The sequence below is a fragment of the Artemia sp. Qi Xiang Cuo genome, chromosome 17, assembly GCF_049724085.1.
Source record: "Artemia sp. Qi Xiang Cuo chromosome 17, ASM4972408v1, whole genome shotgun sequence".
NCBI classification, from domain to species: Eukaryota; Metazoa; Arthropoda; class Branchiopoda; order Anostraca; family Artemiidae; genus Artemia; species Artemia sp. Qi Xiang Cuo.
The window spans coordinates 31,375,060-31,402,359 of NC_142810.1; the positions used below are offsets into that span (position 1 = coordinate 31,375,060).

The 27,300-nt window shown below is 35.2% G+C and overlaps 1 protein-coding gene across 1 annotated transcript in view; it reads right to left on the reverse strand.

Moving 5' to 3' along the window:
- Positions 1-27,300, reverse strand: part of LOC148942102 (Na(+)/citrate cotransporter-like) — a 160,089-nt gene that overhangs the window by 127,307 nt on the left and 5,482 nt on the right. Inside the window, exon 2 of the mRNA XM_089103718.1 lies at positions 14,458-14,595. Coding sequence (XP_088959844.1) covers positions 14,458-14,559 — 102 coding nt within the window. The 5' untranslated portion in view covers positions 14,560-14,595. The remainder of the gene's footprint in view (positions 1-14,457; positions 14,596-27,300) is intronic.

Consider the following 27,300-nt stretch of genomic DNA (forward strand, 5'->3'; position numbering starts at 1 on the left):
GTGCTCAGAAAATTTGATTCAGTAGGTTAGATGGCATTAATGGGTACCGGTGTGGTAATTACTTGCAAAAATGATTGTACTAGGAAACCTTAAGTCAGTATTATAGATGGAATAAACAAGCAACAAATTTTCGTGGGTGTATTACTGCCATATCCTTCTCCTAAAAACCAAATTTAAGGGCTCTAAGAGTAAAAAAATATTTTTTACATAAATAATTATGTTTTTATAATTTAGAAAAAAAACATGAACGATTTCTCAAGAGACCCTGCCACTTGAAATCACATTAGAAAATTTGTTAGAGCTTGCTAGAACATGATTTAGCTGACGAAATTGCAATGAGTAGCTTGGAGATGATATAACGCCCTGTGTATTTAATTTGTTGTAACTCGTACGGTACTGAGACAAGGAAGCTATAATCCTGACTTTAGATACCTTTGAATCCCAATAGTAGCAAACAGCTATCCAAATTTTAGATCTTCAAAACAACGGCAGGGCTATGAACATCCGGCTTTAGTTAGAGTTCAATTTTGACTGACCCCTCGAATAACTAATTTTGACAGCCCTTACGATTTGTAAGAGAGAAAAGATAGAGAAAAGAAGTCTTATAAATATTTTCCGAAATTTCGGAAATCTGCTTGTTGTATTATGCAAAACCTAGAACACTCTGTCCTTCCTCCTAAATATAGAATCAAAAGACTTCCCCTAAAATTTATATTTTACGAAAGACTTACCTATCTTTGAAGTTCCCCTCTATATAAAGAAAATGAAAAATAAAATGGTAATCCAGGTTCACCATGTATCGAGTTAGGATGTCTCAAAAAATTTTCTTCTTCGTAATAAAAAGTCATCTATCCCCATTTTGGGTTTCTACACTATGAATTCTGTAGCTTTATTGGAAAATTTTCTTCTTTTTTTTAGTTCCATTTGCAAACAAGAACTACTTTTAATATGGCTCTGGATATATATATATATATTTTTACTTTGTATTAACAAAGTACAAATAGTTCACGTTTGAAGATACCTTCAATATGTAGTACACGAAATATCTTTTTTTGCGCATAATTTTTGAGCTGCAAGCACGAACAACATAAAATGTATATATTAGAATTTAGCATAAAGCGTAAAAGTTTCAATATTTGAAAGAAAATCAAATCGAAAGATTATATTTTCTAGTGAAATTATATAACAGATAGATAGAAAAATTGTATTTCATACAAATATAAACAACACAAATAATTAAATAAAGCCAACAGGGAGCTAAACTCGAAAGGAAGGCTAACAATTTTTACAATGAGTTCAAGTACACCAAAAATAAATATAAAGAAGATAAACCAAAAAACATCATAACATATAGAAGGAAAAGGACAAAGAAGGCTACCGCAGCACGGCAAATTCTAAAAATAATGCTAAGAAACAAATTATCAAGAAGAGTCACCCCGTCATCAAAGGTTAATAATATATTCTACTAATCTAGTCTTTAAAAGTGGTCGGCTATTAAGATTTTTAAATTTGCTATTTAATTTTAGCCTATTTGCCATAGAAGGAATTTGGTATCTTATTGAAAATTTATCTTTTTCACAATTAATCAAGGGGATTCTATACCCTCCAAAACGAGCCGACGAAGAAGCGAGTGAGCGAATTTGTGATTCATAAAAATAACTCGCCGGAGACTGAATATGTATACCCCATATAGATATAATACCCCAAAGGCAAACTCATCCTTAAACCTAGAGCGCTAAAACTAATTCCATCGGTTCATTTTGCATCAGCAGGATAGAAGGCAGCATAACTTTGCTTAAGGTGGCTAAGCACCCTAACCATTTAAGTGTTTGGTTTTGGCTAATAACTTAACCGATAATTTTTGCTGACTCTAATGTACATCTTTTTCATTATTTATCCCTGTAAAGCTGTAATAGCAGTAAAAGGTTTGATGGAACCCTAGCCGTATAAGGGGTTTCAGGAGCGGTAAGACTACCCTTATTTTTGCGGTAACTTGTGTTTGTTTTAGGTTCAGTAGCATTGTTCATTTTAATTTCTATTCGTTTTAAAGTTTTTTTTTTTTTGTCCTATTATTTCTGCCCGTTTCGATTTTGACACCTTATAAAAAGTAAATCTCTCACCGTTAAAGTGTAAAATTCACTCTTTATTTTTTAATTGAGAAACTTTTATTTGTTTGATCACATGTTGTGACACCTTTGTTCAAATATTTATAAAGATACAACTCAATTCTAGGCATTTACACTAGTCCAAACTTTGTTCACCTGGCTAATTGTAGTAATATTATTTCCACCGATCTTAAACATTTTCTGAAAATTCGTTAAAAATCTTGAATATTGAACCAAAGCATACTGACAAAGTCACGGTTGGCATGGTGGAGCAATATTTTGTTTTAGTTTTAGTTGTACCTACGAATTTCTAGAATCTCTTGTAGCTTTTCATGTTTTTTTATGGGGGGGGGGGGTAGGTTCAAATTACTGAGAGCAATTTTCTATAATAAGTAGAATATAAATAATAAAATAATAGAAATCCATCCTTTGGCCTATTTTCCACTGTGCTTCTAACCAGACAGCATCTGCGTAATTACAGTATTATTGTCCCCCCTTACTACTTCGAGTTTGCTGTTGAACACAGGATGCCTTTTAATGGTCAAAAGAGATTCGAGGGCAACTAGCCCCCCCCCCCCACACCTTCTTTTTTCAAACCTATCTGATGAAAACTTGAAGATAGACATTTTGTTAAAAATAGTTCGAAGGTCGGATAAGAAAAACTCCGGTGTCAATACAACCCCCCAGGGCCCAGAGGAAGGCGTTCTAAGCTATGCCCTAAAGGCATATATGGTCCTTATGAAAATGATGCTCGTATAAACTTCGTAGAGGGCTCATTGGATTGGAAATTGAAAGTTCTAGTTCACTTTTTTAGAGTCAACAGATTTAAGGGCAACTAGTCCCACCCCCAATGCGGGGGGGGGGGGACAAAACCCGTCCACTACACATTTTGAGATAGCCAGTTATTTGAAAATTGTTAAAAAATTGGATAAAAAAAACTCCGGTGTCAACCAGAGTTGCCACCCGACTGAAATTCAGTTTACTAAAATGGCAACCTTTCTTTCACTAAATTTTACTAACTCTCCTAAAATATCTAAATTTTTAGTTTCTAGATTTTTTGGGGTTTCTTCTATCATAGTATGATTGAAAATTCTGGAAACCCATGAATTCAAAAATCCCTTTTTTCGGATTACGTCGATATACTATTGTATAGGCTTTATATTCCATATGAGGTGTATGCAAGACATCAAAAAATAGTTTGGAAGTCTGGATGCTGGAAATTCTGGTGGTAAAGCCTGGCTTTAGATTTATCGATAGTCTTCAGGTCATGAAATTTAGATATATTGAAAAAGTAAAAAAAAAAAACAATCAATAAAAAATAGTTACAACTCATATTCACAAAGTAATTCAGGCGAGGGAGTGCTTAGAATTTGAGTTGTGTCTGAAGGTAACGGCTTCTGAATTTTGTCCCCCAATATCTGATTTCAGGTTTGAAATCTATACCCTTCAATTTTGCATTTTTAAGTGGAAATTTGATGTCAGTTTTGAAGCGCTAATCAAGCTGGTCTTTAAATTCCGGATAAGCTGCCTAGAAAGATTTCTGACTGATTTTTCCCAGATTCTCTCATTCAGTTTTCAAGGGAATCAAAAACCAATACAATCTATGTCACTTCAAAACGAAAATGACGTAATCAGCTACCGGTTTAGTTGTCAATTAAAAAGTGCACCTCAAATTGGACTAGAGCTACCAAGAAAAAGGAAACTTATATAACATACAATAATTAGTTTTAAAAAATACCATTGTGTCAATAGTCTTCGGGTCAGGTAAATCATACAAGTTGAAACGTAAGAAGAAAAGTACGTAGTCACGATTTAAAAAAAGGCAAACTTAAAAATATTATGTCGTCCAAATAGGCCTCATTCAAATTTAAAGTTTCCACTAGTTTCGAATCCTGACTAAAGGGATCTACTTAATTTTATCTCTTGGTAGCCCTAGTCAAATTGCAGGGGATCACCCAGTCATGTATTCCACTCGACGACCTGAGAACAAGTTGCTTCGTTTTGAGATGTGTACTACACAAGAAGCAATTCAGATAACGGAATCTTACTCTTGAGAAAAATTGTATTTCTTCCAGTACGAGGCACTGAAAGAAAGCTTGCAAGTGTCCAATGAAGCTTAATGTCTAATATAAATTGTAGCGGTTGTTTTGGTAACAACTCTTATCGGTGCTCATAGAATGGAACTGTGGAAGCTATTGAAATAAGAAGATATTTTTGAACCCAAGCAACTGGACCTTAATCTGTTAACCAATTGACAGTATTAGGTCATCTCTCAAAAAATTTGAAATGAAATGACCTTGCACTTTGGCACGATTGTAATTTGTTCATAATTAACTGAGTGGAGTTAACGAGAATGTCCCAAATGGGACAGAATTTTTACTTTGATGAATAGTATGCTACAAGTTTGGACTGTCTTAAAGCTATAAGACAGTCTAGAGAATAGAAACACAGTGACTTGCCTAACTAATAAACGTAGCGGCTGTTTTGAGCATCTATCTGGAAAAACATTTCTCAAACCAAATTAATTCGTCATGCCAGTCCTAATTTTAAACATTTGCCTTTCAAAGCGAGTATCAAGAGGAAGCCGAGAGAAAAGTAGAGAAATTTAAGCGCTAGAAATGACGCGAAATCGCAAGAATGAGAGCAATAGTAACAATAATATCTAGCGTCATCGAAATCAGATTCTATAGGGAATGGACTCTAATTTAGTTTTTTCTATGAATCTATGGAAGATAACAAAAATTTTGTTTACTATAAATCATGATTTTTTACTAGATTTTGGGAAATTTACCAGATCCTCTAAATCTGCTAGAGTTGTTTCTTTTCACTAGATCTAGTAAAATCCTACTGACAGTGGCAACCCTGGTGTCAACATAGCCCCCCAGGGTCCAGGGGGTAGACATTGTAAGTGTTGTCCTGGGGGCGTATATGGTTCTTATAAAAGGAATGCTCGTATAAACTTCAGAGAAGGCTCATTTGATTGGAAACTGAAAATTCTAGTTCACTTTTTAAGAGTCAAAAGATATCCGAGGGCAACTAGCCCCCCCCCCACACCCTTTTCTCCCCAAGCTCACCCGATAAAATTTTAAAAATGGCTATTTCATTAAAACTAGTTCAAAGGTCAGATAAAAAAAACTCCTGTGTCGACGCAACCCCCCAGGGCCCGGAGGCAGGCGTTGTAGGTAATGCTCTGGGGGCATATATAGATCTTATGGAAGGGATACTCAAATAAACTTTGGAGAGGGCTTATTTGATTAAAAATTGAAATTTATTGTTCACTTTTTAAGAGTCAAAAGAGATCAGAGGGCACCTAGACCCCCCCCTCCTCCACGCCCTAATGCATCACTTTGAGATAGACATTGTGTTAAAAATAGTTCAAAAATCAGATAACAAAAACTCCGGTGTCAACACAGCCCCCCCCCCGGGGCCCGGGCGTAGGCGTTGTAAGTTATGCCTCGGGGCATATATGGTTGCCATGGAAGGATGCTCGTATAAACTTTCTAGAGGGCTCATTTGATTGGGAATTGAAAGTTGCATTTACTTTTTAAGAGTCAAAAGTGATCGGAGGGCAGTTAGCCTCCCCCCACAGTCCATTTATTTTTTTACCCAGAGGCATTTCATATAGAATGAGTCGTCGTATGAACTTCAATGGGGGTCATTTGATTGGAAATCGAGAGTTCTAGTGCCATTTTTAAGAGTCAAAAGTGATTGGAGGGCAACTAGCCCACCCCAAGCCCTTTTTCCCTCAAATACATCTGATAAAAAATTCAAGGTAGCCATTTTGTTAAATATAATTCAAAGATCATATAACAAAACTCCTGTACGTATAGCCATTTCTTTAAAAATAATTCAAAGGTCAGATAACAAATCCTCCTGTGTCGACGCAAACCCCCAGAGCCCGGGGCAGGCGTTGTAAATATTGCTCTGGGGGCAAATATGGTTCTTATGGAAGGTATACTCGTATAAACTACGGAGAGGGCTCATTTGATTGGAAACTAAAAGTTCTAGCTCACGTTTAAATAGTCAAAAAATACCGGAGGGCAACTAGCCCCCCCCCTTTATGCCATTTTTCCTCAAACAAAAAGATTTAAAGATTGTCATTTTTTTCAAAAATAGTTCAAAGATCATATAATAAAAACTCCGGGGTTGACATAACCCCCCACGGCCCGGAGGCAGGCGTTGTAAGTAATGCTCTGGGACATATATAGTTCTTATGAAAGGGATGCTCGTCTAAACTTCGGAGAGGGCTCATATGTTTGGAAACTGAAAGTTCTCGTTCACTTTTTAAGAGTCAAAAGCGCTCGGAGGGCAACTAGCCCCCCTCCTCCACTTCCTATTTTCCTCAAACTCATCCGATAAGAACTTTGAGAGAACCATTTTTTTTAAAACGCTTCAAAGATTATATAACAAAAACTCCGGGGTCAACACAATCCTTCAGGGCCCGGGATAAGTTGTAAGTTGATGTGGAAGGGATGATCGTATAAATTTCAGAGAGGGCTCATTTGATTGGAAATTGAAAGTTCTAGTTCAGTTTCTTAGAGTCAAAAGTGATCAGAGGGGAACTATCCCCCTCACGCCCCTTTTCCCTGAAATGCATCCAATAAAAATTTTAAGATAGCCATTTTGTTAAAATTAGTTCAAAGGTCAAATAAAAAACTTTGCTGTCGACACAACCACCCAGGGCCCGGGGGCAGGCATTGCAAGTAATGCCCAGGGGGCATTTATGGTTCTTATGGAAGGGATGCTCATATAAACTTCAGAGAGGGCTCATTTGAACAGAAATTAAAGTTTTGAATTTGAACGTTAAAGAGCCAAAAGAGATCAGAGGGCCTCTAGCCCTCCCCCACGCCCTTTTCCCCCAAACCCATCCGATACAAATTTTGAGATAGCCATTATTAAAAAAATAGTTCAAAAGTCAGATAACATTAACTTCGGTGTCGACACAACCACCCAGGGCCCGGGGGACAGGCATTGTAAACTATGTCCTGGGGTATATATTGTTCTTATGAAAGGGATGCTCGTATAAATTTCAAAGAGAGCTCGTTTGAATGGAAATTAAAAGTTCTAGTTCATTTTCTCAGAGTAAAAAAACATCAGAGGGCAACTAGCCCCTCACGCCCTCCATGCCTTTGGGCTTATCTGATGGATAAACCCATCTGATAAAAAATTGAGGTGACCATTTTCTTAAAAATAGTTCAAACATCAGATAATAAAACTTCCGGGTCGACACAACCCCCAGGGGCCCAGGGACAGGCGTTGTAATTTATATTCTGGGGGTATATATGCTTTTTATAGAAGGGATGTTCGAATAAACTTCAGACAGGGCTCATTTGATTGGAAATAGAAAGTTCTAGTACACCTTTAAAAAGTCAAAAGAGGACGAAAGGCAATTAGCCCCCCCCCCCCACGCTCTTTTTTCTCCAAACCCATCCGATAAAAATTTTGAGATAGCCATTTTGTTAAAATAGTTCAAACATGAGATAATAAAAACTCCGAGGTTGACACAAACCCATTTGTTCACTTTGATATTGTTACTTTGATACCACTTTTGATACTTTGATGAACATTTGATTTTCTTTTTAAAAACTTTTATTTTGAAATAAGGAATTTTTTAAAAACTTAAAACTTTTTGCAATCAAGAACGAACAAAAATTAATTAAAACAACTTTCTGAAAAATAAGCTTTTCAAAGAAAATTAAAGGCCATTTTAAACTTAAGCTCAGCAGATACAAATAATTTTTGAAATTCAAAATCAAAACGACCAGAAATTACTATTAAAGAATAAATGAAACCCAAAACGAACAGAAATTAAAAAAACAATCATAGCAAAAAAGCGAGTAATGCTTAGATTGAATATTAAAATCAAGCTTAAAACGAAAAAAAATATTTTGCTATTGATTTATAAATGAAACTTAAAACGAACAGAAATTAAATAAACAATCAATGCAACCAAACGTGCAATAGATATTAATGTAAATTAATAAACAAATCTTAAAACGAGTGAAATTTAAATTGAATATATAAATCAAGCTTGAAATGAACAAAAATCACTACAAACAAGAGTTTGGGTATCGCCTCCTTCTTTCACTATAAAAGTCTAAAACCTACTGCGTCATTGGCGCTTTACTGAAAACTATATGTGTCTTGGACGGTCTTGGAAAGCATAAACAACATCAAATTGAAAATTTGATGTATAATGATCTTAATTGTTGAAAGATAAATCAGTTCACAAATTAATTTCACTGTAATTTCATTTTTATTGTCAATGCTGTAAGAACTGGAAAAGAAAATATTTGTAATATAATTCGTTTTCAGTTATGCGCTAATTATGCAGTAGGCTTTTGTTTTTTTTACAGTTGAGGAAGGGGGCAGTATTCAAACTCTTGTTTGTAGTGAAATTATATTCGTTTTGAACAACTTTAGAAAGAACTAATAAATAAAACTAATATTTGATGTATAATAATATTAATTACTGATAGCTCATCAGTTGAAAATTTTACTATAATTCTTATGTTTATTTTCAATATCAAGTACAAAATAAAATATTTGTAATAAAATTGGTTTTCAGGAAAGCGCCAATGACGCAGTAGGTTTTAGACTTTTTACAGTGAGAGAAGGAGGCAATACCCAAACTCTTGTTTGTAGTGATTTTTGTTCCTTTCAAGCTTGATTTGCATATTCAATTTAAGTTTCACTCGTTTTAAGATTTATTTATAAATTTACGTTAAAATCTATTGTATGTTTGTTTGCATTGATTGTTTATTTAATTTCTGTTCGTTTTAAGTTTCATCTATACATCAATAGAAAAATATTTTTTTTCGTTTTAAGCTTGATTTTCATATTCAATCTAAGCATTACTCGCTTTAAGATCTATTCATTTATTCATATCATTAATTGTTTTATACTTTTTCTATGATTTTTTATTTAATTTCCGTGCGTTTTTGGTTTCTCTTATTCTTTAATAGTAATTTCTGGTCGTTTTGAGTTTGAATTTTAACAAGTATTTTATCTGCTGAGCTTAAGTTCAAAATGGCCTTCAATTTTTTTGAAAACCTTATTTTTCGGAAAGTTTTTTTTTTTAATTAATATTAAAAAGGCAGGCTGCCGTTCATTCACTTTCAAACATTAAAAAGGGCCCTAGCATAATACGAGGGAGGGGATGGCTACCCTGCAATAACTTTCAACTCTTTAAAAAGACATTAGAACTTTCAATCTCAAATCAAACGAGCTCATTCTGAGTTTCTGTGACTATTTCTTCTATACAAAATATATTAGGAAAAAAAAGACACGTTGGTGCCTCTATATGTTCTTTTATCAATCATATTGTTATCATATTGCCTATAAAAAGATGGAAACAAGGGATTAGAGAAGTTATTAAAGTTTGAATTAAGCAAAAAGTTCTAAGATGGAGAAAATTGGTAAAAATTCTGAAAATCTGGAAAAGTCTGATGGCATAGTAGTAAGATATTGTCTTGACATATTAAGAAAATTAGGGGAAGTAATTTGTCTAGACTTGGTCCAATTACATGAAAATCACACCGTCAGATTCAGCGTATCAGAAAACCCTATTACATAGGTTTCAAGCTCATATCTGCAAAAATCTGCAACTTGAAGTTCGTTACTTAGGTTAATTTGTAAATTACGTCAGAACCAGATTTAGAGACAGCCATTTAGCAAAAGAAAAGTAAAATTTTTATACAAATTTTGTTTACTTATTCAATGACGGTGAGCCAAAATAAAAGCTGCATTAACTAAAAAATGTTCAGAAATTAAATAAAAAAAACAAGTTCTTTAAACTGAAAGTAAAGAGCGACATTAAAACTTAAAACGAACAGAAATTAGTCCGTATACGAAAGGGGCTGCTGCCTCCTCAACGCCGCGCTCTTTACGCTAAAGTTTGACTCTGTCTCACAACTTTATTTTTAAAACATTAGCGTGAAGAGCAAGGTGTTGAGGAGGGGACAGCCCCTTTCATATACGGAATAATTTTTGTTCGTTTTAAGTTTTAATGTCGCTCCTTACTTTCAGTTTAAAAAACTTGTTTTTTTTATTTAATAGCTTAAAGAGCGAGGCATTGACTAGGGGGCGAACCCCCCCATATATGTAATAAATTAATATGCAAATTTCGTTTTAATTAGTCAAATAAGGTTAGCTAATTTCAAAACCCAGATTAATTCAAAAACCTTCAGAAATTAATTTTTTTTAAAATAACTTTTTTTAACAGAAAGTAAGAAGCGACGTTAAAACTTAAAACGAACAGAAATTATTCCGTATATGAAGGTGGTTGCCTCCTCCTCAACACCTCACTCTTTACGCTAAAGTTTTTTAGTACTATTGAAAAAAGCATTGTTCCAAATAAACGAACATAGTGTTTCAGAAGTTGTTCTTAAAGAATTGGGAGATAATTTAAACTTTAGCGTAAAAAGTGAGGTGTTGAAGAGGAGGCAACCCCCTTCATATAATTCTGTTCGCATATAATTCATATAATAATTTCTGTTCGCGTTTTATCCTCAAATTTATTCATACAGCACTCCCCTCACAATTATTATTCTGGCCCCTTCAGCCGTGCAATATTTTCAGTGGGCGTAATATTTTAAATTGCAGCTTTAGGATCTTTTTACGGTCTTGTAAAGCTGCTAGTTAGGCGAAGGAAATTAAAATTTTAAAGGAAATTAAAAGACTAATTCTGGGATAAAAACAAAAGAATTTAAAGAGATTGTGGTACAATTTATTTCTTCCTGAGAACTATCCCTAAATATAATCTTTTTACCATAAAAAATGCACCAACCTCCTCCTCCTAATGAGGCAAAACTTAGCTATAAACTATGTACAAAATCGGGGAATAGGAGATCTAAACGGAAGTGATCCCAAAAATGTTATTCATAAGAAAATTTCCAGCTTAAAGTTAAAATTTGGTTATTTGGCTCATATTGTTTTCTTGTCAAGTTTCGTATTATTTTCGGCTTATTTATCACGAATTGTTGGTTAATAATGCCAAATAATGTTAGTATGAAGAAAAAGAATAAGTAATTTTTGTATGATTTATAGCCTATAGCTATCATGTCCAGGCATTAGATGGGCTGACGTAAAAATGAGACTGCAATAAGTACTATATTTGGAACATGGATTGCTGCAGGGTTGTCGGGAGGATTGGGGGTTAATCGGTGACTATATAGTAATTATGAGGTAACCAAAAGAAAGGAAAGCATAGTAGAAACAAACATTGAAAAAAATGTATATATCGAAGGGGTATTTTCCGCAGGGGGGTGGTATTTTCCGCGAGGGGACTTTCCGAGGGGGGTATTTTTTCCCGGGGGGGGGGGGGGTAACCGCCTAAACCCTTAAAATCAGCATGAAAAACCAATAATGTGTCAATTGCCGTCAAAATTCTCTTTTTAATTTAAGTTTAAATTCACTTGTTTAATTTGTTTCTTGTTTGTGTTAAGTTTTAATGTTGCCCCATACTTCTAAGTTGAATTTTTTCTATTTAATTTATCTATCTAGAAACCGCAAACAATATTTGTTTTTGTTTTCAAATATTATTAATGAATTACTGAGATTAATGACTTACTGGAAAACATCTGCTGGTATTTACAGTTCACTTTCTTTTTTAATCCAATTTTGAAGTTTTTGCTGCAATATCAGCAATAAGCGTTTTCAGTTATGGTTTCCAATCCCGTGCTCTGGCTCTAAAATCTACTCTGTAAAAGGCTTGATTTACCATGCGGGTCCAGGCCCTACTTGAGCCTGAAAACGAAGCTAAAACCAATTTTGGCTGCCAAAGTTTCGCAACGAAGTTTGATTTTATTTTTATCCCGAAAATTCCCCGAATCTTGAAGACTTGTCCCCGAAAACTCTCCAAATTTTTAAGATTCGTCCCCGAATTTTAAGATTCGAGAGTGGAAGTCCTGTGATGACCACCGTCCGTTTGTGGCGCAGTGATGTGTCAAATTTCTGAAACGAATGTATATGATTGTTTATATACTTAGGCTGTGGGTCGCAGCAGAAATATATATAAAGAACAGTAGCGAATTGTCCTATGCTATGCTCTACATTAAAGATTTTGGTACTTGTTTAGATCCGAGCAACACGCGAGAAAGTCATGATTCATTCCCCGAGCGAGTAACACCTTAGGCGCTCCGTGCCGTGCGGTAGTTATAGCTGAAAAGTGAAATAGCTTGTGTGATTAAACTTTTGAATTGATGAAAGATAATTTTTGGTTCTCTGGTTATTGCTTTGGACTGGAGATTTGCATGGATTAATTGAGGATTATGACATTGAAGACGACGAAGTCTGTATAATCTGGGATAAAGGATTTTAGTCATTACAAGCAGAGCCTATTGACTACCGTCGTTGGAAAAGGTGTTTGCCGTGCCAAACGGCTAAAAGCACTGCACGCAAGCAACATCGTGGATAAGAAATCATTGCCGGCTGAGGTAAGACTTTTTCTTACTGCTTATTCATGGAACGAAATAAAAAAAACCGTAAAGAAGTCTCATTGGAAGAGGATCAAAATGATTATTTGTCATCTTCACCTAAGGATGGAGAGATTTTGTCAATTTCGACGCTGGCTCGGAGCTTGACGGCTTGTTGAAAGCTTGACGGTATCACGAACCAGTTTAAATCTCTGGAAGCCCGGGTCAAATCTCTAGAGGAAGCTCTATCTGGCCAATCGCAACAGTTTTCGGCAATCCAGATTCATGTTGCGGCTACTGAGAGTGAAATACCTGTCAGCTTTTCATTCTTGTGCACCACAGTACTTCTATCAGCAGAGAGGGAAATCAAAACAGTTTTCGATTCCTATCACCTAGCAAAAGAACGCCATTTATCTCCATGTTGCAAAACAGTCGAGTCGGGGTGTGAATCGGAATACCGCTCTTTCAGTACCAAAAGTAAATAAAGTCGAAATAAAGGAAAATCGACCGCACCTAATCAGGCTGGAACCCCCATGTTTCTACATGCAAACGTTTTCTTCTGGCAGAATCGCCTATGTTTTCGTACGAAGAAATCAGCCGGATGAAAACGGACGCGAGGGTCTAGCCTGATATGAGACCAGCATTGTGCTTATGGCAGTTTCCTACTTCTTTTACGGTTACTTACTTTCGGTCAGAACCTAGCTTTATTTTTGGTTCACACAGATGCAATCTTACGGTTTTTGCATTTACTCACGGATTTTCCCTAATGACGGAATATTCTACAATTTGTTGGTTTTCGAGATACGTTAATATATTCTAGCGCATTCGACGAACTATTACATAAAGAAAATAAAAATTCAAACTGTGCACTTTCGCGTCACATCTATATGAACGAAGATCTATGTCATTGAAATTTTTTTCGCACTTTTGGCAACAGTGCTTGCCATGAACTTTTTTCTTCGGCTGGTGGCAACCCTGGGGGTGGGCTGCCATGGACAAGCCATGGATTTTTTTACGCTTGCCATGAATTTTTTTCTTGTGCTGGCGGCAACCCTGCATATACTCTGTATAATGCAGATAATTCAAGTATCCTAGATAAAAATTATAGCACAATGAATGGACTTTTAGATGTCTGGATAATTTACGCTTGAAAATTAATGCTGAAACAACTAAATCGCATAGACTAAGAATAAATGAAGGTGAAGAGATAATGTTAGACAACGAAAAAATTGATCAAGTAGATAGCTTCACTTACCTTTGTATTATTATTATTAGTAAAAATGGCGGAGGCGGATGTAGTAATCACATGGGAAGAAGCATAGCCAAGGCACAAGGGTGTAATTTTTTTCACAGATTGGAAATTTTTGAAATTTTCAAAAGTTTGGAAGAATCGAAAAATGAATCTGTGAACCAAGATTTAAATATTGGAAAACAATGTAATGACGGGAGCATTGAAAGGCTGAGTAAGATTTATTAAATGTTTTCCAGAGGAACTATCGAAGGATAATTTTAGGTACTCGTTTGACTTGCGGCATATCAGACAATAAATTGTAATGAAATGTAGTTTGACCCCACTTTCTAGGGCTATAATGAAAGAGGGGTCAAGATGGCTAGGTTAAGTTTTACGGATGAGGGAGGATCGATTAACAAAGATTTTGTTTTTTTGGTTTTAAAGGTAGGTTGTCCCCATATGGGGCTGGAAGAGATTACAAAAATGAGATTTAAAAGAAATTTGAATTTCATGGGAGGTGATAAAGAATCCAGCTTGGAATAGATTGAGATTGGAGAATACTGTTTGCAGCCGAGTTGGCCTCTGGCAGATTGGTACTACATTGAGCAGAAAGTAGTAGTTACAGTAAAGCTGTAAAATGAAGTTGAATTCAATATCTTGAGCTATTTGATATTGTTCCAAAGCGATTTGATTTTGTCAAACTTACCGATGTGTTTATCAACAGCGGAAGAGGTGAAAGTGCAATTGGAAGTATCAACACGAAGAAATTCTTCCAATAAGGTAGAAGTCGATGGCGAAAAAATGACATATTGAATTCTTTACCAATTTAACTTCAAGGCAGCATCTACAAAAAAAGAAAGAAGTATACAAGAAAAAAAGACCTAAAGAAAGAAACTTAATGCTTTGTTAAAAAAATCATTAAAAGCATAAAAAAGAGAGTAAAAAACAGTAAACCCCGAGAGTATCATGGAGGTGACACATGAGCTCCAAAATGATTCTATGAAGGTTGTTTTTTCCACTTTATCTAATTGTACAGCAAACATTGGATTTAAATATTGTTTGAGCTATTGCAAATCATGTAGACGAGAGTAGTAGTTACAACCATTTAATGGTGTCCTAAGAGCAGTTGGCACAAATAAGGGTTTATTACTGGTATCTCAGACACCGTCCAGCCACTTTCCGTACTGCCCGGTGTCTGACAGCAAGGAAGGGTATTTTGTCGAATGCACCAACCAGATTGAATTTACTAAAGGCGGAAATGGCTGAATACAACATCCCCAAGAGGGCCAATATTCTTGGACATATAAGGGGCCAATCGTGGCACAAAAAAAAAGATTCCTTGAGGAGTAATATGAGGTTGGACAAAAAAGTTCTCTTGCCAGCAACTAGTTCTGAGGATCAAGTGCCACTAGTCCCTGATGCCTGGCTAGTAGGCGGTGAATCTCCTCTCTATTTTAAGGGGTGGGTGATGCCTATTGAAGCCGGTCTGAAGCTGGTGAGCTGCAAACTCTTGATAGGGGGGGGTGGTGCAATGAAAAACACTTGAATGGAAAAACCTATTGTCAAAAAGCCTCCCCTGGAAGGTTTTTCCATTCAAGTGTTTTTCATTGCACCCCCCCCCCTTATCAAGAGTTTGCAGCTCACCAGCTTCAGACAAAATTTTGAGATAGGGTTTGCCTTTCTGTTTAAATATGAAAATAAAAACGTCCGGAAGGGTACCAATAGCCCAACGGCTACTTTTTTGGATGTGGAAGAAGTGTTTGCTCGTTCTAAAAAGTATTATCCTTGGATAGATAAGTTGAGGTGTAGGAATTCATTTATTAATAGAGTACACTCGCCTAGGTATTTAGGCATTATTGTAGATGAGACGCTTAGTTTTTCAGATCATATAAATTGTATAACATCTAAAATTGCCGGTAATGTTGGAATTATTAGGAAATTGAAGCACATTTGTCCGAAAATTGTCCTTAGACTTTTGTATTTTTCACTTGTCCATTGTTACCTTTTATATTGCTGTTCGGTTTGGTCTTCAACTTTTCAATCCCATCTGAAACGACTTAGAGCTTTACAGAATTCTGCCATTAAGATTTTAGCAAATTATGGACCGAGAGATTCAGTGAGAAATGTGTATTTGAAACTGAATATTCTTCCTCTAGCAGGTATATTCCTTTTCTATCGATCTATGCTAATGTTTGATATTATTAATAACTTTACCTCAGAGTGTTTTAATGGCATGTTTATAACTAGTGTGGATCTTCACAATTATAATGCAAGAAATGCAGATGCTTTTCGGCGGCCGCAGTGTGAAACAACCCGGTCACAGTTCTCTGCTCGGCATGTTTTGCCGAGCTCCTGGAGTCATTTACCAAGTGGGGTTGTGCGTGAGCATGACCAAAGTATTTTCCGGGGAAAATTGAGGGATTTTTGTAATAATATTTATCAGTTTGATTGATTTTTTTTTATCATTTTTTTTTTTAGTAGTGCCATAATGGAATTTCTATTTGTGTTGTTTTGTTTGCGCCTCGGGGGGGGGTAATGTTTTGTTTTTGTTTATTTATATTAAATTATGTGTTGGAAGTTGGAGTTGGCCTTACGAGCCGAAAGATTCCTCGGCGTTTGTTTTTTTTAATTTATGTATAAATGAAATTATGCTCCTGAAAAAAAAAATGGGATTTTGGGGCCTAAGTCTCAACTCAGTTCGGTGAGTCTGCCCATAATGATGATTATGCGTGACTTCTATGGACAGCTGATGGTTATTGTAAAAAGAGGAGTTTAAGATATATTTAAAAATTTTATTACCTCAAACGCAGTACATGAGAAAATATGGTATTGAATCCGCTTTCTCAGAGTAACTCTTCTTATATGGTTGCCTCATTTAAAAGACTAACCCATCTTATAGTATTAAAAAATATGCCTCTTTTCAGGCAAAACTTTTTCCAGTTTTTATCCCTCCCTTCCTCTACTAAATGAAAAAAATTGCAAATCTGCTACGCTGGAAAAATTTCTGTAGTCGCCCATGGGAAAGAATCTAGAAGTTTAATTATAATAGAGTCATTTTAGAAGAAAATTCATTTCCCAGATTTGCATTGGGCAATATCTTAAATCAACCGTTTTTTTTAGGTTTCTTCACAGTCATGTAAAGACTTTATTTATTTAACAGTCAATTAGAAAAAAAATAACAAAAAAAAACAGAAGAGTATGTGCTATCATATTTTTTCCTATCTTCAAATTAAACTTCTTTAGTTCACCAATTCTAATCTTCACCAACATTATTACACTCCTTTGCTAATAAGTTCAAAATTTTTAAAATTAGTTTTTTTTTCTTTTCCACACAAAACGTTGGCCTACGCATCTAAAAACAAATCTTTTTCGGGAACCTTATGTTTTCTTGGGATTTCCTATTTTTTTTTTGTCTAGAATAAAAAAAAATATGGAGCTTGAACGCTCTCTGTTCAGAAGAAAGGTTGCTGGTACTAAAAGTCACAAAATGTCTCTTAAAAACATCATTTTGTAAACATTAAAAAAGGTTGCCGCGTTAAAACTGATCCCAAATTAGGCTTGCAATAGATTTACAAAATGTGAAATTTTGGGAAACCTCCTCTTTAGAAAAACTTTTCTAATTTGAATCCCTTCTAGATTGATGGAAATCATCTCGTATATACCTCCAGAATACATAAAATGCATATGCAGAGTCATTAAACACATCATTTTATAACATTTTTTTCTCTAATTGAACCAAACGAATGAAAACTAGAATAAAAGCCAAGCAATTTGTTAGAAAATTCCCAATTTTGAAGTCAGCCCGAGAAAATATGTAAGTTATACTAGTCAAAATTTATTTTCTTCCATTTATTTGTCACAAAAATAATCATAGGCAGCGCAATAGCACTGCCTAAGTAAAGAGCGATGTGCGCACAATGTATTATTTTTTTTTAGACCAGAGCACTTCGCATACAAGAAGTTGTTGTAGAAACTACGAAAAGGGTTCATTCGATTGGTAGTTGAAAGTTTTATTGTCCTTTTTAATAGTCGGAAGTGATTTGAGGGCATCCAGCCCCCCCTACCCCCGTTATATCCCCAAACAGATCCAGTCTTATAATGTATTTTCTAAATCTAAAGGAATGTTTTACAATATTTTTTTCCTAGGTATGGGCTCGGCATGTTTAACAGAAACTGATTTTTAGTGATAAATAAAAAAATTTTTATTAATAAGGTGGTATTAACTAGCTCACTACCAAGTTGGATGTTTCAAAAAACATTTATTTTTACAAATAAAACTTTTTCATTGCTCTTTTCTTTAGGTCCCAAATAATAAAATAAAATAAATGCATAAACAAGACTTAAAAACTATAAACGTTAGAATAATACCGTCCCTGTATTAAATTTAGAATTATTGATTAGAACATTCTTCCTAGTTTTGTTAAATAAATTGAGCTAATTTTTCCCCGGCTCTGGATATTTGACTTCTATTAACTTCAAAGTTATAGAGAGAATTTGCATTAGAAATTACATTAGAAGAGGGAGATACCTGAAAAAATCCTTATCACATAATCTTATTCAAATTTAGAAGGGCTAAACAAATTTATAAGTTAAAATGAGTATTAAAAAAGGAATATTCTTACAAGCACTCGTGTATTATCTTCTTAAAGCGTTTCCATTGTATTGTGTATATGTTGCAAGGTGAATATAGCGTTTCAAACAGTTCGTGGTAACGAACTATAAGTAAGGAGCGACTCGGCTCAATGGTAACCGAAACTGTAGAAAACGGAATTTTGATACCAATAGATACATCAAAAGAATCAAATTTTAATGCTGATTTCCAATATATGAGTTTCATCAAGTTTAGTCCTACCTTTCAAAAGTTACGCGCCTGAAAAAATTTGGCTGATTTTCAAAAAAAGGCGAAAAGACCCCCTAAAAGTTATAGAACCCTAATGAAAATCACACCATCATATTCAGCGTATCAGAGAACCCTACTGCGGAGGTTTCAAGCTCCTATCTACGAAAATGGAGAATTTTGCATTTTTTGCCAGAAGAAAGATCACGGATGCGTGTTTGTTTTCTTTGTTTGTTTGTTTTGGTTGTTTTTTTTTTCAGGGGTGATCGTATCGACCCAGTGGTCCTGGAATATTGTGGGAGGGATCATTCAAACGGAAATTAAAAGTTCTAGTGCCCTTTTTTTAAGTGACCAAAAAAAGGGAGGGCAACTAGGCCCCCCACGCTCATTTTTTCACCAAAGTCACCCGATAAAAATTTTGAGATAGCCATTTTGTTCAGCATGGTCAAAAATATAATAACTATATCTTCTAGGAGGACTCAATTCCCCAAAGTCCCCGGGGGGAGGGCTGAAAGTTATGAGCTTTGCCCAATCTTTACATATAGTATTGGTTATTGGGAAGTATACAGACGTTTTCAGAGGGGATATTTTCTGGTAGGGGGGGGGGGAGTGGGTCTGGGGTTATGTGAGAGGATCTTACCATGAAGGAAGTTTTCATGGGAAAAGGGACATTGCTATGAAGGGGGCGCCGGTTTTCCCAGCATTATATTGGATTTCCGGATTTCCCAGTATTGTATTGGTTATTGGGAAGTATACAGACATTTTCAGGAAGGATTTTTTTCTGGTGTGGGGGGGGGGATGGAGGTGGGGATTACTCGGGAGAATCTTTACGTGGAGGATGTTTCGTTGGGGTAAGGGACATTTCTATGAAGGGGGCGCCGGATTTCCAAGCATTATTTAAAAAACGATCAGAAATTAAATTAAAAAAAAAACAAGTTATTTCAACTGAAAGTAAGAAGCAAAATTAGAACTTAAAACGAACAGAAGTTATTACGTATATGAGGGGGTTCTCCCCCAAGTCAATACCTCGCTCTTTACGCTACAGTTTTTTTTAGTGCTTTCAAAAGAGCTATCTATTCTAATTAAACGGCCCTTGTGATTCAGGGGTTTGTGAATTAAACATTTTTTTTAACTTTTAACGTAAAGAGCATAGTAATGACTAAGGGGAGAACCCCCCTCATATGCGTAATAATATATACGTAATAAAAAAAACAATAAAGAAAAAACAAGCGATACGGCTCAATAGTAATCGAAACTTTTAAAAACGGAATTTTGATGTCAATAACTGTATCAAAAGAATGGGCTTATAATGCTGATTCTAAATATATAAATTTTATTAAGTGGAGTATCAAACAGTTCGTGGTAACGAACTGTAAGGAGCGACCCGGCTCAATGGTAACCGAAACTCTAGAAAACGGTATTTTGATACAAATAGATACATCAAAAGAATCACATTTTAATGCTGATTTCAAATATATAAGTTTCATCAAGTTTAATTGATGTTTAAAGTTAGGCGCCTGAGAAAATTTGGCTGATTTTCGAAAAAAGGGGGAAAGACCCCCTAAAAGTTATAGAACCTTAATGAAAATCATAGCATCAGATTCAGCGTATCAAAGAACCCCACTGTAGAGGTTTCAAGTTCTCATCTACAAAAATGTGGAATTTTGTAGTTTTTGCCAGAAGAAAGATCACGGGTGCGTGTTTATTTGTTTGTTTGTTTTGTTTGTTTTTTTCCCCCAGGGGTGATCGTATCGAACCAGTTGTCCTAGAATATCGTGGGAGGGCTCATTGGAATGGAAATTGAAAGCTCTAGTGCCCTTTTTAAGTGACCGAAAAATGGAGGGCAACTATGCCCCCTCCCACGCTCATTTTTTCCCAAAGTCACCTGGTCAAAATTTTGAGCTAGCCATTTTGTTCAGGATGTTCGAAAATATAATAAGTATGTCTTTTAGGATGACTTAGTCCCCCAAAATTCCCGGGGGGAGGGCTGAAAGTTATAAACTTTACCCAATGTTAACATATAGTATTGGTTATTTGGAAGTATACAGACGTTTTCAGGGGAGATTTTTCCTGGTAGTGGGGGGGGGGGTGGTATTTCAACTGCAACAGCAGCAACATCGAAACTTCAAACGAACAGAAAATATTACATATATAATTGGGTTCACCCCGTAGTCAATGCCTCGCTCTTTAAGCCAAAGATTTTTTAGTACTTTCATAAGAGCTATTTATTCTAATTAACAGCTTTTGTGATTAAGCGGTCATTTCTAAAGAATTGGGACCAAATTTGGAGTTTCGCTTAAAGAGAAAGTTATTGACTAGGGGGCGAACCCGCTAATAAACGTATTAAAAATATAGGAATATAGAAGCTCATTACGTAAGTTAATTCGTAAGTTACGTATATTTATTACTAATAAAAACGTTCGTAAATAAAATTAAACAAGTTTCGAGAAAGCCATTTAACTAAATACAAGTAAATTAATATGAAAATTTTGTTTTAATTATTCATGTACGGTGAGCCAAGATCAAAACCTGCATTTATTCAAAAACGTTCAAAAATTAAATAAAAAAAAACAAGTTTTTTAAACTGAAAGTAAGGATCGACATTAAAACTTAAAACGAACAGAAATTATTTTGTATATGAAAGAGACTGTCCCCTCCTCAACGCCTCGCTCTTTACGCTAAAGTTTTACTCTGTATCACAACGTTATTTTTTAAAAAAATAAAAAACTTTCGCGGAAATATCGAGGCGTTGAGGAGGGGACAGTATCTTTCATATACAGAATAATTTATGTTCGTTTTAAGTTTTAATTTCGCTCCTTACTTTCAGTTTAAAAAACTTGTTTTTTTTATTTAATTACTCATCAAAGGCTACGAGCCTGAGAAAATTTATCTGATTTTTTAAAGAGGGAGGAAACATCCCCTAAAAGTGAAAGAATTTTAATGAAAATCACACCGTCAGATTTAGCGTATCAGAAAACCCTATTACATAGGTTTCAAACTCATATCTGCAAATATCTACAACTGTGTATTTTTCCCAGACGAAAAATATACGAATATAGAAGTTTGTTACGTAAGTTAATTTGTAAAGTATGTCAGAACCAAATTTAGTGACAGCCATTTATTAAAAGAAAAGTAAAATTTTTATGCAAATTTTGTTTACTTATTCAATGACGGTGAGCCAAAATAAAAGCTGCATTAACTAAAAAACGATCAGAAATTAAATAAAAAAAACAAGTTTTTTAAACTGAAAGTAAGGAGCGACATCAAGACTTAAAACGAACAGAAATTATTCCCTATATGAAAGGGGCTGTCCCCTGCTCAACGCCTTGCTCTTTACGCTAAAGTTTTTTATTGTTTAACAAAAATAGAGTTGTGAGAAAGTAAAACTTTAGCGTAAAGAGCGAGGCGTTGAGGAGGGGACCGCCCCTTTCATTTACGGAATAATTTCTTTTCGTTTTAAGTTTTAATGTCACTCCTTACTTTCAGTTTAAAAAACTTGTTTTTTTTTATTTAATTGAAACCAAGAATGAACAGCTTCCAGGTAAAATTTCCCATACATAACCTCTCTGAGACTAGGTTACATATTGAAATAGAAAAAATTCTAACCCCCCTTGAAGGTATCATTGTTACATTTAATAGAGCCATAGCTATACCTAGTATGATCGACTTGAGCCGTTAGAAATGCAGAGAACAAGCTATTTATTTATATTTTTTTCTCTCAAAATCGAAGAGTATATAAAATATACAAATGAAATTGCAAAAAATCTTCAACAAATGAAACAAAAAATTAACTTACAATAGGCTTAGTATTATAACTGAATAAAATACTTAAAGAACAAAAAAATATTAAACACTATTTAAATTCTGAAAAAAAAACGGAAAACGTTGAGCATAAAGAAAATATTTTAAGACAATGTAAAAATTATCGATCTTAATCCTAGCTAATTCCAGCGGCTCTTTTATTTCAAATCTCAAAATTAATTCAGTGTTACTAAAAAAAATTTGAAAACCAAGTAAAAATACATGATAGTAAAAATTGCTAACGCAAATTGAAGAAAAATCGCACATTTAAAAATCGTGAAAAAGAAAGGCCGGATAGAGAACATGTGGGGGGCAACTGAATTAAAAAGAGAACCTAAAACATCACTACGATAGATACCACGCAAGCCGTATTATTGAACCGAATGCCTTTCATTTTTTTTTCTTTTTTTAATATTTAAAATTAGCACCGACTTCAAATCTCGAGGTGAAGTGCAATAAGGTAACCAACGACACAGCATTCGCAAGGTATACTTATTAATGGATAATTATTCTGGGCTTGGTCTATTTTGGTGGCTTTTTCGGTCTGAAAAACCACTTCCTAGCTAATTTATCTACTAAGGGTTGCCTCCCCATCGTAGCAAAATATTTGTAGGCATACTATTTGCAGGCAGATTGTCTTTGCAGGATTTTAACTCTTGTTGATAGAGGAGCATCACCAAGTGCTAGAAACCATGTTGTGATCAAGATGGTCCAGGATTGCAAAAAGGCTCTATTCACTGGCCTCTATATACTGGATGTCTCAGAGACTTCCTGCTGTCTGGTTCTAAGACGACTTGAGCACTTCGGTGTAGACTTGAGAAGATATATTGGTCCCCGTCCTACACTGGCATCCGGGACCATTGCTTTTCCTGAGGCCAAAATAAGTTCAATAATTTAAAGAATATGAAAATTGGAACTTGGAATGATAGGATGTTAAATAGATAATTATCGTATTGATATTATGACTGACGGATTCAGACGTTTCGAATTGGATTTATAATGGGTTTCAGAAACGCATCCCAGGGATAGGAAGGATGAAATTAGGGGATATAGAATTTATTTGCTCAGACAGGAAGGATGGGGTACATAGACAGGGAGTAGAACTCATGATGGATAAGGAAGCTGCTAAGTCTTGTTTGCACTGGGACGGTATTATTAATAGAACACTAATTGCTTATTCTATGACTAAAAAGTTTAGGGTATCATTTACAGTAGTATACGCCCTTGTAGAACCAACTGACGGAGATTGTAGTGACTCTGATGAATTTTCCTTGCATTTACAGGAGCACATAGATAGGGTCCCAGGTAAAAATATGGTGTTTTCACTAGCAGATCTTAACACCCAGGTCGGTAGAAATAGGGATAGATAGTTACTACAGAATTTTTGCAATTTTGTAGGTATAAAAATCTAGTTATAACCAATACAGTATTTGGCAATAAAATGGCCCATAAGCTAACTTGGTATCCACGTGATGAGGGATCGTTCGATTCTACTAATAGAAGAGCTTTAGCGAATTTCTTAACCTTGTATGGCATACCAGACAAATGTATTAAAGTAATCCCTCTTTATATGGACCATTCTGATGTACAGAAAGGCAATGGGAAAACACGGAATCAAATGGGGAGGAAAAACTTTCCTGGACTTAGATTATGCTTTGAGTTATGCATCTTAGATGAAAGTGTGAGCAAATTGAAGAAACTTTTAGAGGTTTTGCGAGTTCAGGATGCTAGAATTGGTTTGAAAATTAATGTTAAGAAGACTAAGTCACCAAGGCTAAAAAAAGTTTGGAAGAATAGGAAGATGAGTCTGCAAACCAAAATTAGAATATTGGAACCTACAATGATGAACATGGTGAAATGTAGGTCTGAAGCATGGGCGCTCAAAAAGGCGGATGAAGATTTACTATATGTTTTCCAGATAAATTGTCTGTGGATTGTTCTGGGTACCCGGCTAACTGTCCGTATTTCAAACAGTAGGCTGTACAAAAGATGTAGTTCAATCCTACTTTTTAGGGATATAATGAGAGAAAGGTTGACATGGCTAGGAAACGTTTTGCGGATGAAGGGTGACGGATTGCCAAAGATTGTCCTTTTCGGCCAACCGTCTAGGGCTAAACGGAAAGCAGGTCGTCCGTGGTTTCGATGGGAGGATATCATACAGAAAGATTTAAAGGAAATGGGAACTTCCTTGGAGGGTGTAAAGAGGGAGGCTTTGAATAGATAGGATGGAGGAGGAGCGGGCGTAGCTGTGTTGGCCTCAGGTAGCTTGGTGCTTCGGTGAGCTGTTAGTAGTAGTAGTAGATATACAACAGTCCCAAAAACAGAAAGTGAAGCACCCTTGTCACAAATTACTTCAGCTCGGTTATTACCATTGATAGAAGAATATTGATATTTTTAAACAGTGATAGAAAAACCTCTGTCTTTAAGCATACTGGAAAGAATATTAAAATTTTCAATTAGACTAGCTTTAGAATGGCTCAACAAAATGACATCATCAGCATATGCAATAAAAGACACGTCCCGCCCCCGAAAGATAAAGGTTGTATATAGAGATGAAGTTTATTTTAAATTGTTTTTTATATGGATTCAACTTGGGCTATGGTTCTATGTCGATGAATTCAACTTAGTGCAATTTACCTTCCAATCCAGAGCAGGCAAAAGGTTTTTGATAAAAATTGAGTGGTTCCTGAAGGGCGGTATGCATGTCCCCTTTGTAAAGATGAGGATAAAGATTACGATCATATTCTCTGGGAGTGTCCGGTGCTCTTTGGTTTAAGGGGGAAATATTTACATGGGATTGATTTGCTGCTTCCTGGTATTCTACAAATTGGAAACCCCACAAAATAACTTGAACTGGTGTTTTTATAGATAAATATTTTTTAGGCATAAATGGTTCTTGGGCATTTATGTTAAAAATTATGCATTTATCGTTTTTTAGTTTGTTTTGTTAGTGATCTCATTGTTTTGTATAATTTTTTGTTGTTGTGTATTTGGATCCTGGGTTTTTGAAATGCACTGATCTACCTATATCTATAGTGAGCAGAGACGCTCCGCCAAACATATATTAAAAACATAAGCGGATGCAACTTTATCTTGTCCAAGTCCAACTCTATGACCAACGGGAATTGGATTAGAAAAAAAAAATCAGAAGTAGATGCAGCCATTATTATTCTAAGCACAGAATGCCAGGATCTAAGAACTCTAACCACAGATAGGGGAATCCCACCATTAATCAGAACTGAAAGAGCAGAAGCATGCGAAATATTGTCAAAGGCTCGTTTTATCTAAATTAACTGGGAGGAAAATGGGAGAGACGATGAACTGAAAATTCAGTTTTTCTGAGTCCAAAATTTTATAGAACGAAAATTAAGAGAATTCTGATTCTATCAAACAGTTCGTGGTAACGAACTGTACGTAAGGAGTGACCCGGCTCAATAGTAACCGAAACTCTAAAAAACAGAATTTTGGTACCAATAGATACATAATAAGAATCAAATTTTTATGCTGATTTCAAATATATAAGTTTCATCAAGTTTAGTCTTACCCATCAAAAGGTACGTGCCTGAGAAAATTTGCCTTATTTTCGAAAGAAGGGGGAAATGACCCCTAAATGTTATGAAACTTTAATGAAAATCACACCATCAGATTCAGCGTATCAGAGAACCCTACTATACAAGTTTCAAACTCCTATCTGAAAAAATGTGGAATTTTGTATTTTTTGCAAGAAGAAAGATCACGGATGCGTGATTATTTTATTTTTTTTTTTCCCCAGGGGTGATCGTATCGATCCAGCAGTCCTAGAAAATTGTGAGAGGGCTCATTTTAACGGAAATTAAAAATTCTAGTGCCCTTTTTAATTGGCCAAAAAATTGGAGGGCAACTGGGTCCCCTCCTACGCTCATTTTTTCCCGAAGTCACCCAATCAAAATTTTGAGATATCCATTTTGTTCAGCATAGCCAAAAATCTAATTGATACGTCTTTGAGGATGACTTAATCCCCTACAGTTTCCAGCGAAGGGCTGTAAGTTATAAACTTTGCCCATTGTTTACATATAGTATTGGTTATTGGGAGGTATACAGGCGTTTTCAGGAGGAATTTTTTTCTGGTGGGGGGGGGGTTGGACTAGGGGTTTTGGGGGAGAATCTTTCCATGGAGGCTGTTTCCTTAGGGGAAGGGACATTTATATGAAGGGGGCGCCAGATTTCCCAGCATTATTTAAAAAACTATCAGAAATTAAATAAAAAAACAAGTTTTTTCAACTGAAAGTAAGGAGCAACATTAAAACTTAAAACGAACAGAAATTATTACGTATATTAGGGGGTTCTCCCCCTAGTCAGTACCTCGCTCTTTACGCTAAAGTTTTTTTTTTAAGTACTTTCAAAAGAGCGACTATTCTAATTAACCGGCCTTTGTGATTCAGGGGTATGTGATTCGCACAAAATTCGAACTTTATCGTAAAGAGTGAGGTATTGACTAGGGTGCGAACTCCCTAATATACGTAATAAAAACATACGAATATAGAAATTCGTTACGCAAGTTAATTCGTAAGTTACGTCAGAATAAAATTTCGAGAAAGCCATTCAGCCAAAAAAAGGAAAATTAATGTGCGAATTTTTTTTTAATTATTCATGTACGGTGAAGCAAAATCAAAGCTGCATTAATTCAAAAATGTTCAGAAATTAAATAAAAAAAGCAAGTTTTTTTAACTGAAAGTAAGGAGCGACATTAAAACTTCAAACGAACAGAAATTATTCCGTATATGAAAAGGGCTGTCCCCTCCTCAACGCCTCTTTCTTTATGATAAAGTTTGTCTCTGTCTTACAACTTTATTTTTTAAAAAACTATAGCGTAAAGAGCAAGGCGTTGAGGAGGGGACAGCCCTTTTCATATACGGAATAATTTGTGTTCGT